A 17,112-nucleotide genomic window follows, 5' to 3' on the forward strand; every position below is an offset into this window, starting at 1 on the left:
GGTTTTTCACCTTCCAACACTTTTTCAGTTCATTTGTTTTCAGATAGTTTACCAGAAATAAAGACTTTTTTTAAAAATACTTTCTGTCTAAGGTTAATATGCTCATTATTCATTTTATTTAGTGATTATACTGGCATGTCTAAGGTTAATATGCTCATTATTCATTTTATATAGTGATTATACTGGCATGTCTAAGGTTAATATGCTCATTATTCATTTTATTTAGTGATTATACTGGCATGTCTAAGGTTAATATGCTCATTATTCATTTTATTTAGTGATTATACTGGCATGTCTAAGGTTAATATGCTCATTATTCATTTTATTTAGTGATTATACTGGATGTCTAAGGTTATATGCTCATTATTCATTTTATTTAGTGATTATACTGGCATGTCTAAGGTTAATATGCTCATTATTCATTTTATTTACTGATTATACTGGCATGTCTAAGGTTAATATGCTCATTATTCATTTTATTTAGTGATTATACTGGCATGTCTAAGGTTAATATGCTCATTATTCAATTTATTTAGTGATTATACTGGCATGTCTAAGGTTAATATGCTCATTATTCATTTTTTGTAGTAGTAATACTGGCACGTCTAGTGTTAATATGCCACTTATTCATTTTATTTAGTGATTATACTGGCATGTCTAAGGTTAATATGCTCATTATTCATTTTATTTAGTGATTATACTGGCATGTCTAAGGTTAATATGCTCATTATTCATTTTATTTAGTGATTATACTGGCATGTCTAAGGTTAATATGCTCATTATTCATTTTATTTAGTGATTATACTGGCATGTCTAAGGTTAATATGCTCATTATCTATTTTCTGTAGTAATAACACTGGCACATCAATGGTTAATATGCTCATTGTCCATTTTCTGTAGTAATTATACTGGGACATCTAGGGTTACTATGGCCAGTATGAATTTCTGTAGTTATAATACTGGCATGTCTAAGGTTAATGTGCTCATTATCCATTTTATTTAGTGATTATACTGGCATGTCTAAGGTTAATATGCTCATTATTCATTTTTTGTAGTAGTAATACTGGCACGTCTAGTGTTAATATGCCACTTATTCATTTTATTTAATGATTATACTGGCATGTCTAAGGTTAATATGCTCATTATTCATTTTATTTAGTGATTATACTGGCATGTCTAAGGTTAATATGCTCATTATTCATTTTATTTAGTGATTATACTGGCATGTCTAAGGTTAATATGCTTATTATTCATTTTTTGTAGTAGTAATACTGGCATGTCTAAAGTTAATATGCCCCTTGTCCATTTTATGTAGCAGTAATAATGGCATGTCTAAGGTTAATATACTCATTATCTATTTTCTGTAGTAATAACACTGGCACATCAATGGTTAATATGCTCATTATCCATTTTCTGTAGTAATTATACTGGGACATCTAGGGTTACTATGGCCAGTATGAATTTCTGTAGTTATAATACTGGCATGTCTAAGGTTAATGTGCTCATTATCCATTTTCTGTAATAGTAATACTGGCACATCTAGGGTTAATATTCTCATTATCCATTTTCTGTAGTAATTATACTGGCACATCTAGGGTTACTATGCCCAGTATCAATTTTCTGTAGTTATAATACTGGCATGTCTAAGGTTAATGTGCTCATTATCCATTTTCTGTAATAGTAATACTGGCACATCTAGGGTTAATATTCTGGTTATCCATTTTCTTTAGTAATTATACTGTCACGTCTGGGTTGTGTTTGGGTACAATGGGTTTGTGGATCAAGTGACAGCAGATCATTTTCTCTCCATTTTTTCAATGCTGGGAGACATGTGAGACATACTTTTTAAAGGAGAGGTTAAGTTCCCCTTTAAGTAGAAGTGATGCCCCTCCTCCCCAGAGTTGGGTGCTGCACATTCAGCGCTCACCATATGGAAAGTGAACTGGCACGAGACCTCACTGCTGCTGGGACTGTGGGAGGGGGCCCTCCAGCACTAATACTGACAGCACTGAGTCAACATATGCAAATACTTTGTGTGCAGTGTAACTAGTTACATTTCTACTAACTATAGTAACTATACAAACCAGCCTCTCATATATGTGTCATGTGCATGTAATGTGCCATTTTGGGATGCCATAGTTTTATGGGATCTCTCTGTACAGACTATGAGCAAACTTAGCGACTGTTCCTGCTGAATTGTGCTTAGTACAGGGAATACCTATGCTGCCATAGTTTTATGGGATCTCTCTGTACAGACTATGAGCAAACTTAGGGACTGTTCCTGCTGAATTGTGCTTAGTACAGGGAATACCTATGCTGCCATAGTTTTATGTCTCTGTACAGACTATGAGCAAACTTAGGGACTGTTCCTGCTGAATTGTGCTTAGTACAGGGAATACCTATGCTGCCATAGTTTTATGGGATCTCTCTGTATAGACTATGAGCAAACTTAGGGACTGTTCCTGCTGAATTGTGCTTAGTACAGGGAATACCTATGTACCATAGTTTTATGGGATCTCTCTGTACAGACTATGAGCAAACTTAGGGGACTGTTCCTGCTGAATTGTGCTTAGTACAGGGAATACCTATGTGCCATAGTTTTATGGGATCTCTCTGTACAGACTATGAGCAAACTTAGGGGACTGTTTCTGCTGAATTGTGCTTAGTACAGGGAATACCTATGCTGCCATAGTTTTATGGGATCTCTCTGTACAGACTATGAGCAAACTTAGGGGACTGTTCCTGCTGAATTGTGCTTAGTACAGGGAATACCTATGCTGCCATAGTTTTGTGGGATCTCTCTGTACAGACCATGAGCAAACTTAGGGGCTGTTCCTGCTGAATTGTGCTTAGTACTGGGAATACCTATGCTGTCATAATATTATATTTAAAACTCAAAACTTAGTTGGCAAATACAGAGGAATTATTGCAGAGTTTGAATGACAGGTCTAATACAATCTTTAGGGGGCTCTTTTTTTGCAGGTCTCACTCTTTAAAATCACCCAGAAATCCTGTCTCTCTAGATGCAGAATTTGTGCCAAATCAGGTTTTCTGTTAGACCTTGTTTCTCTATAAATCAGAAATTTGCATGAGATTATTTTAGAAACGGTGCATAATTTTGAAAGGGGTTGTTCCCCTTTAAATTAACTGTTAGTATGATGTAGAGAGGGATATTCTGAGACAATTTGCAATTGGTCCTCATTTTTTATTATTTGTGGTTTTTGACTTGTTTAGCTTTTTATTCAGCTATCCAGTTTAGTGTTACCCCATAATGCCCAGACCCCTGGGGTAACTATCAGGCACCTCCCACTGATCCAGCACATGATACATAGACTTGCTCTATTATAGAGCCAAACTCTTTTACTGTGAGCCAAAGATATTCTCACAAGATTATTCTTCATTCTTTGTTGTTGGTATTTTTTTTTAAATAAAATTACAGTTGGTGTTCTGCATCTCTTGGTATCTTGTTGCTAGGGCTTAGTTACCATAGTAACCAGTTAGCTGCTTACAAATCAAAACAAAAGATGAATAAGAGAGGGGCAGAACAGGAAGATAAGCAATTAAACATAGAGAAAAATGTAATTACCTGACTCCCCTTCCTATGCTGATGGTGAGATCTCCTTTCCTCCCCACCAATGAATCACTCATTCCCCCTCTCTTGGTAAGGAAACCCATAACCTGACTGTCCTTACAGTAAAGAACCCCTTCCTATGCTCATGGTGAGATCTCCTTTCCTCCCCACCAATGAATCACTCATTCCCCCTCTCTTGGTAGGGAATCCCATAACCTGACTGTCCTTACAATAAAGAACCCCTTCCTATGCTGATGGTGAGATCTCCTTTCCTCCCCACCAATGAATCACTCATTCCCCTCTCTTGGTAGGGAATCCCATAACCTAACTGTCCTTACAGTAAAGAACCCCTTCCTATGCTGATGGTGAGATCTCCTTTCCTCCCCACCAATGAATCACTCATTCCCCTCTCTTGGTAGGGAATCCCATAACCTGACTGTCCTTACAGTAAAGAACCCCTTCCTATGCTGATGGTGAGATCTCCTTTACTCCCCACCAATGAATCACTCATTCCCCCTCTCTTGGTAGAGAATCCCATAACCTGACTGTCCTTACAGTAAAGATCCCCTTCCTATGCTGATGGTGAGATCTCCTTTCCTCCCCACCAATGAATCACTCATTCCCCCTCTCTTGGTAGAGAATCCCATAACCTGACTATCCTTACAGTAAAGAACCCCTTCCTATGCTGATGGTGAGATCTCCTTTCCTCCCCACCAATGAATCACTCATTCCCCCTCTCTTGGTAGGGAATCCCATAACCTGACTGTCCTTACAGTAAAGAACCCCTTCCTATGCTGATGGTGAGATCTCCTTTCCTCCCCACCAATGAATCACTCATTCCCCCTCTCTTGGTAGGGAATCCCATAACCTGACTGCCCTTACAGTAAAGAACCCCTTCCTATGCTGATGGTGAGATCTCCTTTCCTCCAAATAAATCAGAGGAAGGTGAGGGATAAAATGCCCCACATATAAGTTGGGGTTGGTTCCAGTATAAATGACATTGGGTCGGTAGGTTCTCACTGCAGAACTTTTGTGCCCCAGACACGTGAGGGGCAGTAACTTGGGAAGGGAATCACTTATTTTACTCAGCAGGAAGAAGAGTGCAAGGCAAGCACATACTTGCCCTTTAAAGAGTGTAGATAGAAAATACGAGAGCGTCCCTTTATCTCCTCGTTTATCTGTTAGTTCCTCCGTGACAAGCGAGGTGGAACAATGTGACTGCCAGGACCGCAGATACTGTCACAGGGGAAACCACAGATATTTCCCCCCAGAGCAGCGCCGTCTCTTTAAAAGACTTTCCCCCTCCATAAGCAGAATTTAGCCCCAGGGAAACAGAGGGGCGGGAGCTGGAGCCCAGGAGTACAGACTCCTCCCCTCTGCTGAGCCAGTGGCATCACACTGACCAATAGAAATCATTTGTAAGTGGGAAAATTGCTTCTTAGAAAGGAAAAATGTCATTATTGTGTCATTTACTGTTATTCAGACCCTCCAACCCACTGCCTGGTTTCTATCAGCTGCATCCATAGCAACCAGAGAGGTGGGAAAACACAAGAAGATATAATTCCCAATATCTATTCATCCCTCGTTCTCACTGGGTTTATGTTGAACTGCATCTCTCTGGCCGTTTGTGCAGTTCAGGTTCTGACTTCTGACACAATGTAGCGACAAGGAATGATTTCGTTTCCTATTCGGCTTCTCCAGGCTCAATGGGCAACTTATTGATTTAGGAGGTCCTGCCCAACTGATATCTAGTGGGAAATCACCCAGTCAGTGATCATGGGGCCCATACTACTTAATTAGCAGGGCCACTAATTATTAGCCCAAGAGACCCCTGGATGGTTGACCTGCCAACAGCTTAAATGGACCCTCCCAATTACAACAAACCTCCCCCTTAGCACAAGCCCCGACACTTTGTCCAGTAATTGTCCCTTTTAGGGTCCCCCTCCCGTACCCCCCTTTTCAGACAGTTGAACTAGGACCACATCAGTGTGTTAAATGCAATAGTCTCCCAAACCTCTCCCTTTGCTCTCTGTGACCTAGGAACCTATTTTTGTGCTTATTACATATTTTATTATTATATACCGCCCCTTTAAAGGGGTGTTCACCTTTAAATTAACTGTTAGTAGGATGCAGAGAGGGATATTCAGAGACCACTTGCAATTGGTTATCACTTTTTATTATTTGTGGTTTTTGAGTTATTCAGCTTTTTATTCAGCAGCTCTCCAGTTTGTAATTTCAGCCATCTGGTTGCTAGCGTCCAAACTCCCCTAGCAACCATGCACGGATGTGAATAAGAGACTGGAATATGAATAGGAGAGGCCAGACTAGAAATAGGAGAAATAAAAAGTAGCAATAACAATACATTTGTAGCATTTGATTCCCATTTGAAATCTGGAAAGAGTCAAGAAAAAAAGGCAAAATAATTTAAAAATCATAGAAAATAAATAATGAAGACCAATTGAAACGTTGCTTAGAATTGGCCATTCTATAACATACTAAAGGTTAGCTGTCTCGTTGATGAGCTTACATTCAGAATTGTAAAGCAATAATTCCAGCAGCACTCCGATATGTGAATCAAAGATTATTTATTCATGCCATTAGCAGAGCGACGTTTCGGGCTATTCCAGCCCTTTATCAAGCTCTTGATAAAGGCTTGATAAAGGGCTGGAATAGCCCGAAACGTCGCTCTGCTAATGGCATGAATAAATAATCTTTGATTCACATATCGGAGTGCTGCTGGAATTATTGCTTTACAGTGGAACTTTTCCTTGGGCAGAGAGGAACACAGCTGTGCACCCGACGCTTCAAAAGGCGATTTAGTGTAAGTGGGGCATCTCATTGATTTGATTTGACTACATTCAGAATTGTGATACTAACACCTCATTATTAATATAGATATATTTAGAATAGTTTTCCTTTCCACAGAGGGATTGGTTTACCTTGAAAATGACAAGTACTCTGCATATTCAGGGTGGTACCTCCACCTGGTGGCAGTTATTAGTATTTCATACAACTGGTCACTCTCTATTATCCAGAACATTATATATATATATATATATATATATATATATATATATATATATATATATATATATATATATATATAATACACAAAAGCCATGAATATCCTGTAAATTATATCCTTATAAACGGTGAGTTCTGATGTCATTTCTGTCACATGACTCACTAAAATTTGTGTATTATAATAATAAAGTACCCCCAGTTGCAAAATATGAGGATATTAGAAGTTACCTCGGAGTTTCATGACCTGTATAAAAACACTCGGCCTTCGGCCTCGTACTTTTATATGGTCATGAAACTCCTCGGAAACTTATAATATCCTTATATTTTACAAGAGGGGCTACTTTATTCACTATATATATATATATACTGGATAAGAATATATATATGTGCTGGATGAGGATATATATATATATATATATATATATATATATCCTTATCCAGCACATATAATATATATATATCCTTATCCAGCACATATAATATATATATATCCTTATCCAGCACATATAATATATATATATCCTTATCCAGCACATATAATATATATATATCCTCATCCCAGCACATATAATATATATATATCCTTATCCAGCACATATATATTATATCCTATCCAGCCACATATAATATATATATATCCTTATCCAGCACATATAATATATATATATCCTCATCCAGCACATATAATATATATATATCCTTATCCAGCACATATAATATATATATATCCTTATCCAGCACATATAATATATATATATCCTTATCCAGCACATATAATATATATACATCCTTATCCAGCACATATAATGAAATGGAAAAGAAAGGAAATGAAGAGTGCATTGTGGCGGAGGCTAAGACTAACCCCAAAACGTTTTTCAAGTATATTAACAGTAAAAAGATGCAGGTTGAGAGTGTTGTTCCATTAAATAATGGTACCAGTATGGTTGTAACAGATACAGAAAAGGCAAATGTGCTAAATCAGTTCTTTTCTTCAGTGTATACAATAGAGGAGTGTGAGTTCCCAGGCTCACTTTATAGCTGCACTAATGGCTCAGCTCAATCTAGTCAGTGGCTGACTCAGGATATGATTCATAAAGCTTTAATACAAATTAATGTAAACAAGGCTCCAGGGCCTGATGGCATACACCCCCGGGTTCTAAGAGAGCTTAGTTCAGTTTTAGACCAGCCCCTATTTCTGATTTTCTTAGATTCACTTTCATCTGGTATGGTGCCTATGGATTGGAGAAAAGATGATGTTATTCCTATATTAAGGGATTACGATCTCAGCCTGGCAATTATAGGCCAGTAAGTCTGACATCTGTGGTGGGCAAATTAATTGAAGGCTTGTTAAGGGATCACATTCAAAATGTTGTCCTAGTGAATGTCATTATGAGCAGCAATCAGCATGGCTTTATGAAGGATAGGTCATGTCAGACTAATCTGATTGCATTTTATGATGAGGTAAGTAAGATGCTGGACAGTGGGGGGGCAGTAGATCTATTTGGATTTTGCCAAAGCGTTTGATACTGTGCCCCACAAACGACTGCTTTCTAAACTAAGGTCTGTTGGGCTTAATGAAGTCGTTTGCACATGGATAGGAAACTGGCTACAGGATCGGGTACAGAGGGTGGTTGTTAATGGGACATTCTCTACTTGGAGTAAGGTTCTTAGTGGGGTCCCCCAGGGCTCAGTATTGGGTCCACTTTTATTTAACTTGTTCATTAATGACTTAGGGGAGGGTATTGTAAGTAATGTATCAGTGTTTGCAGATGAGACAAAACTATCAGCCCAATTAATTCCATCCAGGATGTGGCACTTGCAACAGGATCTTGACTAACTGGCAATCTGGGCAGCTAAGTGGCAAATGAGATTCATGATTCTATGTATAAATATATAAGGGGATCATATAATAATCTCTCTAATGATTTATTTACCAGTAGGTCCTTCCAGCTGACGTGAGGTCACCCATTCCGATTAGAAGAAAAGAGGTTCCGCCTAAATATTGGGAGGGGTTTGTTACAGTGAGAGCTGTGAAGATGTGGAATTGTCTTCCTGAATCAGTGGTACAGGCTGATACATTAGATAGGTACAAGGAAGGGTCGGATGCTTTATTCACCAGTAGCTCCTCCCAGCAGACAGGAGGGAGCCAATGAGATTAGAGGAGGGAAAGGGGTGTTACAGGGAGAGCTGGGAAGTGAATCAGGGGTACAGGCTGATACATTAGATAGGTACAAGGAAGGGTCGGATGCTTTATTCACCAGTAGCTCCTCCCAGCAGACAGGAGGGAGCCAATGAGATTAGAGGAGGGAAAGGGGTGTTACAGGGAGATCTGGGAAGTGAATCAGGGGTACAGGCTGATACATTAGATAGGTACAAGGAAGGGTCGGATGCTTTATTCACCAGTAGCTCCTCCCAGCAGACAGGAGGGAGCCAATGAGATTAGAGGAGGGAAAGGGGTGTTACAGGGAGAGCTGGGAAGTGAATCAGGGGTACAGGCTGATACATTAGATAGGTACAAGGAAGGGTCGGATGCTTTATTCACCAGTAGCTCCTCCCAGCAGACAGGAGGGAGCCAATGAGATTAGAGGAGGGAAAGGGGTGTTACAGGGAGAGCTGGGAAGTGAATCAGGGGTACAGGCTGATACATTAGATAGGTATAAGGAGGTGTTGGATGGTGTTTAGCAAGTGAGGGAATACAGGGATATGGGAGATAGCTCATAGTACAAGTTGATCCAGGGACTGGTCCCATTGTCAGTTTGGAGTCAGGAAGGAATTTTTCCCCCTCTGAGGCAAATTGGAGAGACTTCAGATGGGTTTTTTGCCTTCCTCTGGATCAACTGGCAGTTAGGCAGGTTATATATAGATTTAAGGTTGAACTTGATGGACATGTGTCTTTTTTCAACCTCACTTACTATGTTACTATGTTACTATGTATAGACATTTCTGTTCAATGTAAGGCAATGAGACAAGACACACAAGAGCAGGACTATAGTCAGACACTTTATGATGGACAGACAGCTTCTCTTACACATCCCTGGATATTAGATATGTAATGCTGCACCCCAATCTTCCCAGAAATGCCCAGTTACACCCACATATCCCCTGCTTCACCAACAAAACCACCCACTGTGATTCTGGGCTGTGCCAATAGGAGGAATACTTGAATTAAAATTTAAATCATTCAATTGATAAATAGGGGAGAATCAATAGGGAACAGCCGTGGCCTTTACAGTAGCACCCCAACACTTACTTTCCAGGCAAACAGAACTTTATAGGGGAACCCCGAGTCCTGCAAACAGATATTCTTCCCATGAGGCTAGTGGGTGTAAGGGTGAGTGGTGAGTCACTAGGAAAGTTACATGGAGCAACAAGTGGGTTTCTATGGAGGGTTACAGATAGGAATAAGAGGTATTACATGTATATACAAGAACAATAAATAGCCTGTCAGTATATTATATAGTATATATATATATATATATAGCTCCCAGTCATTGGTTAAAGTGGGTGCTTAGTGATCGAGTCTGATGGACTGATGGTTGGAAGAACATGAGTAGGATATTGAGTTTCCTCAATTGGCCTCCTCCAACCACAGATACCGAGACCCTCAGCCACTCTATGAAGGTGGTAGGATGGAGCAGAGCCTGAGCTCGGTATGACCCAACAATTGGTCTCTGCGCATGCCGGACCCCTGGTTTACAACCTTCACCCTAAGGCTCCTGGTGTCCAGCTCCGACTTCTCCACCCCTTCATAAAAGAAGTCCTCGTTGAAGATGGGGTTCCGACTCCTGCGTATGACAGTGCTCTTCTGCTTCTGCTGCTTCCCTGGCTGTAGGCACATGACTGCACAGCAGCTAATGTTCTTGGGGTCCTGATAGGGTGGGTACAGGTTCTCTGCACTGACCAGCTTCACCCTAAGGCGCCCCATCTCCTTTATGTACTCAGCAGACAAGCGCAGAAGCCCTCCCTTGTCTATCAGGACCTCAGTTTCTTTGGTCAACCTCTCCTTGCAGCAGATAAAGTCAAGATGAAAAACTGGTGGTGGGACCAGATGGACCATGGAAAGTCCTAACCCCCGTTGGCTGTCTCTGCGAGTGACATAGGGGCTGGTGTCTGCTGAACTGGTCTCCTCAGTGGACAGGGAGCTTGTCCGGTCCAAGGCTTTGCTGCTTAGAGGGCGACCAAACTGGCGTTGCTTATCATAGACTTGGCCGACCAAGCTCCCAGCCATGGAACGGGTGAGCAGAGGAGAACTGAAGGGAGAGGAGTCGGCAGAAGAAGTGGTGTCACTGTCCATAGCTCCAAGTGAGACCTGATGTAACTCCAAGTCTGAGGTTGAGTTTCTCCAGCTTGGCCTGGTACTTCCATCCAGTGGGGACAATGAGGCCATCTCACAAGGTCCATGAGTCTGGCACCTCTCATGAAAGAGAGACTCCCTTCTGCGTGTGTTGGGACTTTCAGACAAATAGAGACCCCCCATTAGAGGAGCAGAAAAAGGCCCTTGAGTCACTGGATCTGGTGCCTCCATCTCACCCTCTACATCTTCAACTTGAATAACATGGCGGTGCGCTGACTTCAGCAAAGCCTTGGGGCTGGGCTTTAACCCTTCATGTCTCTTTTCCATCCCTGTTCTGCCATATCCTGCCCTGACCAGCGCTGGGGAAAGTTTTGGAGGGATGAAGAACTTGGGGATCTGGTCAGGGGTGAGGATGTTGGGGTAGGAGTGCACCACCTTCTTCTTGGAGCGGAACATGACCTTGGAAGAGGCTTCTTGGGGTTGGGTGGAAAAGTGATGTCAGGAGACACTGGGTCTATAATGGCACCAAAACAGAGAGAGTACAAAGTGAGGGGAGCAACAATCTCTGCACCCCCACCCCAAATGTGATACCCCACCCACATGGCTTACCTGTAAAAATCATTCAGGAATCCTTACTGGATCTGTCTATTCAAAGTCCTCTGTTTCCATGGCTACCCTAATATACAGAGAAGCAACATAATTATTTTATGTATTCAGCAACAAAGACCATACTATCAATCTACATATGGGACAGTGTACCCCCTACTGTAAATGATAAGGATATTAGAAGTCACTGAGGGGTTGTTCTGTGACCATATAAAGGCACAAGGCTGCAGGCTGAGTTATACAGGGAACTCTGAGTATCACTCATGTATTATAAGGGATAATGTACCCCCTACTGTAAATGATAAGGATATTAGAAGTCACTGAGGGGTTGTTCTGTGACCATATAAAGGCACAAGGCTGCAGGCTGAGTTATACAGGGAACTCTGAGTATCACTCATGTATTATAAGGGATAATGTACCCCCTACTGTAAATGATAAGGATATTAGAAGTCACTGAGGGGTTGTTCTGTGACCATATAAAGGCACAAGGCTGCAGGCTGAGTTATACAGGGAACTCTGAGTATCACTCATGTATTATAAGGGATAATGTACCCCCTACTGTAAATGATAAGGATATTAGAAGTCACTGAGGGGTTGTTCTGTGACCATATAAAGGCACAAGGCTACAGGCTGAGTTATACAGGGAACTCTGAGTATCACTCATGTATTATAAGGGATAATGTACCCCCTACTGTAAATGATAAGGATATTAGAAGTCACTGAGGGGTTGTTCTGTGACCATATAAAGGCACAAGGCTGCAGGCTGAGTTATACAGGGAACTCTGAGTATCACTCATGTATTATAAGGGATAATGTACCCCCTACTGTAAATGATAAGGATATTAGAAGTCACTGAGGGGTTGTTCTGTGACCATATAAAGACACAAGGCTGCAGGCTGAGTTATACAGGGAACTCTGAGTATCACTCATGTATTATAAGGGATAATGTACCCCCTACTGTAAATGATAAGGATATTAGAAGTCACTGAGGGGTTGTTCTGTGACCATATAAAGACACAAGGCTGCAGGCTGAGTTATACAGGGAACTCTGAGTATCACTCATGTATTATAAGGGATAATGTACCCCCTATAGGTGATTGCGGGGGGTTGTCAGACACTAATATCCAGATAAAATGCATATTTGTAGGGGACATGATGTGACAGGGATAAGGTCACAGAAGGAATTAGTGGATGTGAGTGGGTGGGAGACACAATACAAATCTCCAGGTTGGACATTCCGGGGGCGTTTGGTGCAATTAAATGTCAGTGACAAATGTCACACAGGAGGGAGTTGCAGTGATGTCGCAGCTCAGACTGAAAAAAATCTCTCACCCATCAGTTCAGTCCTTTGCCCCTGAGATGTGACACACGGGGCAGATTTCAATCTATTTGCGGTGGCTTTTTATTTTCTGGCAAGTGAGAAAATGCACAACATTGCCCCCTGCCCCCCATGAATGCCAACTGCCTAGGATCAGACTCCCAGCAGGGGTGGTAGGACTAATACAGTAAAGGAATAGGAGGGAGAGTGAAAGGGAACATAAGGAAGTGATACTTTACAGAAAGGGGGATAGATACAGGGAACAGACTCCCAGCAGGGGTGGTAGGACTAATACAGTAAAGGAATAGGAGGGAGAGTGAAAGGGAACATAAGGAAGTGATACTTTACAGAAAGGGGGATATATACAGGGAACAGACTCCCAGCAGGGGTGGTAGGACTAATACAGTAAAGGAATAGGAGGGAGAGTGAAAGGGAACATAAGGAAGTGATACTTTACAGAAAGGGGGATAGATACAGGGAACAGACTCCCAGCAGGGGTGGTAGGACTAATATGGATTGGGGGGTCCTATACATATATATTAACAAAGGAATAAATAGAACAAACGTATATTTTCATGTTGCTGTTCTGCATTTGCTGCACTCAGTAGGCCAGGTATTTATAGGCTGATGGTGAAATAAATGTGATTCTATAGTAGAAAAATAACATTTTCAGCATGTATCTCCCACTGTTGGACTACAACTCCCAACATCCTCCATTAAAACACACTTTACACTTTTTGGGAACCGCCATTAAAATCTGAAGGCACAAAAGTAACCGTTTCCTTGCTGGCAGGAATAGAAGGAGACACCTGACTCCAGGGAGTTATTAGAGTGCAATGGGGCACTTACCTGTGATATGTATCCCATCATGCAGCAGTGCGTGTCCCTATCAGTCTGGGCACCTGTATAGACACATTGGGTGCTACGTCACCCTTCCTTGCCCAATTCCAGAGGGTGCCGGCCCCCAGTCTTGGCACAGTTTCTATGTTCCTTCGAGGAAATCTCCGACTCGTTGGCTTTGGTGCAATAAATTCTCAGTCCAGCGGATTTAACCCTTCAGTGGTTCCTGCCCCGGGTCAACATCCCATATTGGATCATCACTTCTCCTCAGCACCCATGGGTGGCACTTGTTCCCCACAGCTTTGGAGTGTAAGCTCTTGTGAGTAGGGGCTCTGATCTTCCTCCCAGATGCAGTGGGGCTGATGGGGTCCCTCAATAATGAGGAAATTCAATATATATTAATAAAGCAGATCAACCTCTGGAAGTTGTGGGGGCCCTTTAATGCATTAACTGTGGGGCCCCCCTGCTCCTTTACCTCCTCTGCCTGCGCTCAGTTGTTTGTATGTCTCACCTGTCTCTCTCTCTCCCCATTATCTCAGCGCTCTCTATTTATACCCCCACTCTCCAGACCCTGCTGCTGCAAATAATGGCACTGCCCCCCTGGCTGCTGAAATAATCCCCCGCTCATGAATACAGACAGCCAGTGTTGCACTTGGTCTCTCCTGGTAACGTCCGGGCGCTCGGCTAATGAGCCTGCACTTCAACTATGCGCCTTTCATCTCATTCATCTGATTCTCAATAGTCTGTGCGGCAGCATACAGGTGCCCACAGCACTCTGGGAAATGTACTGCAAGGAACCAGCAGATTGCAAGCTCCTATACCAACAGAGTGTAAGCTCCTTGGGGAAAGGTCTCCCATTATACCATTAGGAAGTAAGTTCATTCGGGCAGGGTCTCCCATTATACCACTAGAGTGTAAGCTGCTCAGGGCAGAACCCCCATTATACCACTGGAGTGTAAGCTCCTCAGGGAAGCATCTCCCACTATACCACTAGATTGTAAGCTTCTCAGGGAAGCATCTCCCATTATACCACTAGAGTGCAAGCTTCTCAGAGAAGCATCTCCCATTATACAACTAAAGTGTAAGCTCCTCGGGGAAGCATCTCCCATTATACCACTAGATTGTAAGCTTCTCAGGGAAGCATCTCCCATTATACCACTAGAGTGTAAGCTTTTCAGGGAAGCATCTCCCATTATACCAATAGAGTGTAAGCTTCTCAGGGAAGCATCTCCCATTATACCACTAGAGTGTAAGCTCCTCAGGGAAGCATCTCCCATTATACCACTAGAGTGTAAGCTTCTTAGGGAAGCATCTCCCATTATACCACTAGAGTGTAAGCTTCTTAGGGAAGCATCTCCCATTATACCACTAGAGTGTAAGCTCTCCAGGGAAGCATCTCCCATTTTACCACTAGAGTGTAAGCTCCTTGGGACAAGGTCTCCCATTATATCAATAGAGTGTAAGCTCTTTGGGGAAGGGATTATAAGGGTGTTATGATGGGAGACCTTGTCCCAAGGAACTTACAGTCTAGTAGACTGTAATTTACTTGGAGAAGCATCTCCCATTATACCACTAGAGTGTAAGCTCCTCAGCGAAGCATCTCCCATTTTACCACTAGAGTGTAAGCTCTCCAGGGAAACATCTCCCATTATACGACTACAGTGTAAGCTTCTCAGGGAAGCATCTCCCATTTTACCACTAGAGTGTAAGCTTCTCAGGGAAGCATCTCCCATTTTAACACTAGAGTGTAAGCTCTCCAGGGAAACATTTCCCATTATACCACTAGAGTGTAAGCTCCTCAGGGAAGCATCTCCCTTTTTAACACTAGAGTATAAGCTCTCCAGGGAAACATCTCCCATTATACGACTAGAGTGTAAGCTTCTCAGGGAAGCATCTCCCATTTTACCACTAGAGTGTAAGCTCACCGGAGAAACATTTTCCATTATACCACTAGAGTGTAAGCTTATCAGGGAAGCATCTCCCATTTTAACACTAGAGTGTAAGCTCTCCAGGGAAGCATCTCCCATTATACCATTAGAGTGTAAGCTCCTTGGGACAGTGTCAGAATGATTTCACATATGGCTCAAAAATGCTCCTGTATTAACATTTAGAAATCATTTAAAGACAAAGGATGAAGAGAGAGGGAGTAAGAATGAAATGATTGGCGGTGCTGCACCCGGGTGCTAAGCTTTCAGGGGTGCTCATTATTCCAGGGCTTGGGTGCTGTTATACACAGAGAGGGGTGGGGCTGGGGCAGCATCATAATGATTTTTTTTTGCTGAATTTCTTTGTTACTCAGCTTCCCTTCCACCAAATCACAACAGTCTTGTCCTGCTTTTACGGCAGGGATTTTATCCTTAAAGGCACAGCTCACTATTCATCCAGCCGAGGGGATGATGCAGGGACGGGATTTAAAGGCACAGGTAGCTGATTCCATGTCCCAGTATGAAGGCAAACAGGGGAGCAGCTCTGCTAATGGGCCTGGGATGGGGATGTACATAAGTAGAATTCTCCCTAGCAACCAGATACTTTTAACGACCCTAGCAACCAGATTCCACGTCAGATGGAGGCGTAACAGGAAAGTGCATTATTTATAGGGAAACTAAATGAATTTGCCTCATTACTGTAAGTAGAACCTTTGTACTGGGTCATGTGACCGAGGACCAGAACCAGACGAGATGCTTCCAGGGTATTCCTTTATCCCCAGGTAAAAACAAAATATCATTTTCAGCCTGTGCTCCGCCTCTGATGATGTCACTAATGGACATAGTTGCCACGGTGATGTCACTGGTGCGGAGTTGGGTGGGTTAGGGCTGCCACCCCACTGGGGTAAATCAGCAGCTATGGCTGGGGCAGGTATTACATGTGAATTGTACCTCACCACCTACAGCTCCTGCACCCTCCCATTGTGACGTCACTGCCCAGACTATCCAGTTGGATTAGACTGTCCAGTAGGAGGAGACTGTCCAGTAGGAGGAGACTATATAGTAGGAGGAGACTGTCCAGTAGGCAGTGTCGGACTGGCCCAATGGGATACCAGGAAAACTCCCGGTGGGCCAAGGTGTCAGTGGTCCCTCATACTGATAAACATTTGGCCTATTTCATGGCCATTCCCTATTTCTATGAGAACAAAGTGGCTACATAGATGGACTAATAGATTATAGTATGTAAAGAAAAGAGACTAGGAGAATAGAGGTTGAGTGAGGAGAGGAAGAATAATAGTACTGAGAGTGGCCCCTGGTCTAAGATTAATTGGTGGGCCCCTGGTCAAAAGTTTTTGGGTGGGCCCCTGGTGTCCCAGTCCAACACTGCCAGTAGGAGGAGACTGTCCAGTAGGAGGAGACTATCCAGTAGGAGGAGACTGTCCAGTAGGAGGAGACTGTCCAGTAGGAGGAGACTGTCCAGTAGGAGGAGACTATCCAGTAGGAGGAGACTGTCCAGTAGGAGGAGACTGTCCAG

General features: G+C 42.4%; 1 protein-coding gene across 2 annotated transcripts; it reads right to left on the reverse strand.

Moving 5' to 3' along the window:
• Positions 1 to 9,582: 9,582 nt before the first annotated feature.
• LOC108699637 (C2 calcium-dependent domain-containing protein 4C) lies at positions 9,583 to 16,781 on the reverse strand. Of its 2 annotated transcripts, XM_018231731.2 has the most exons (3): positions 13,663 to 16,781; positions 11,499 to 11,565; positions 9,583 to 11,403 (listed from the first exon to the last, which is right to left on the reverse strand). In XM_018231731.2, exon 3 carries the CDS (start codon positions 11,343 to 11,345, stop codon positions 10,209 to 10,211), a length of 1,137 nt encoding a protein of 378 aa, XP_018087220.1. In that variant the 5' UTR covers positions 11,346 to 11,403; positions 11,499 to 11,565; positions 13,663 to 16,781; the 3' UTR covers positions 9,583 to 10,208. The 2 variants fall into 2 exon arrangements, with proteins under 2 accessions (XP_018087220.1, XP_041429738.1); XM_041573804.1 differs by lacking the exon at positions 13,663 to 16,781 and having other exon boundaries at positions 11,499 to 11,680.
• Between the last annotated feature and the right edge of the window lie 331 nt (positions 16,782 to 17,112).

This window comes from Xenopus laevis, chromosome 8L (assembly GCF_017654675.1).
Source record: "Xenopus laevis strain J_2021 chromosome 8L, Xenopus_laevis_v10.1, whole genome shotgun sequence".
Classification (NCBI taxonomy): Eukaryota; Metazoa; Chordata; class Amphibia; order Anura; family Pipidae; genus Xenopus; species Xenopus laevis.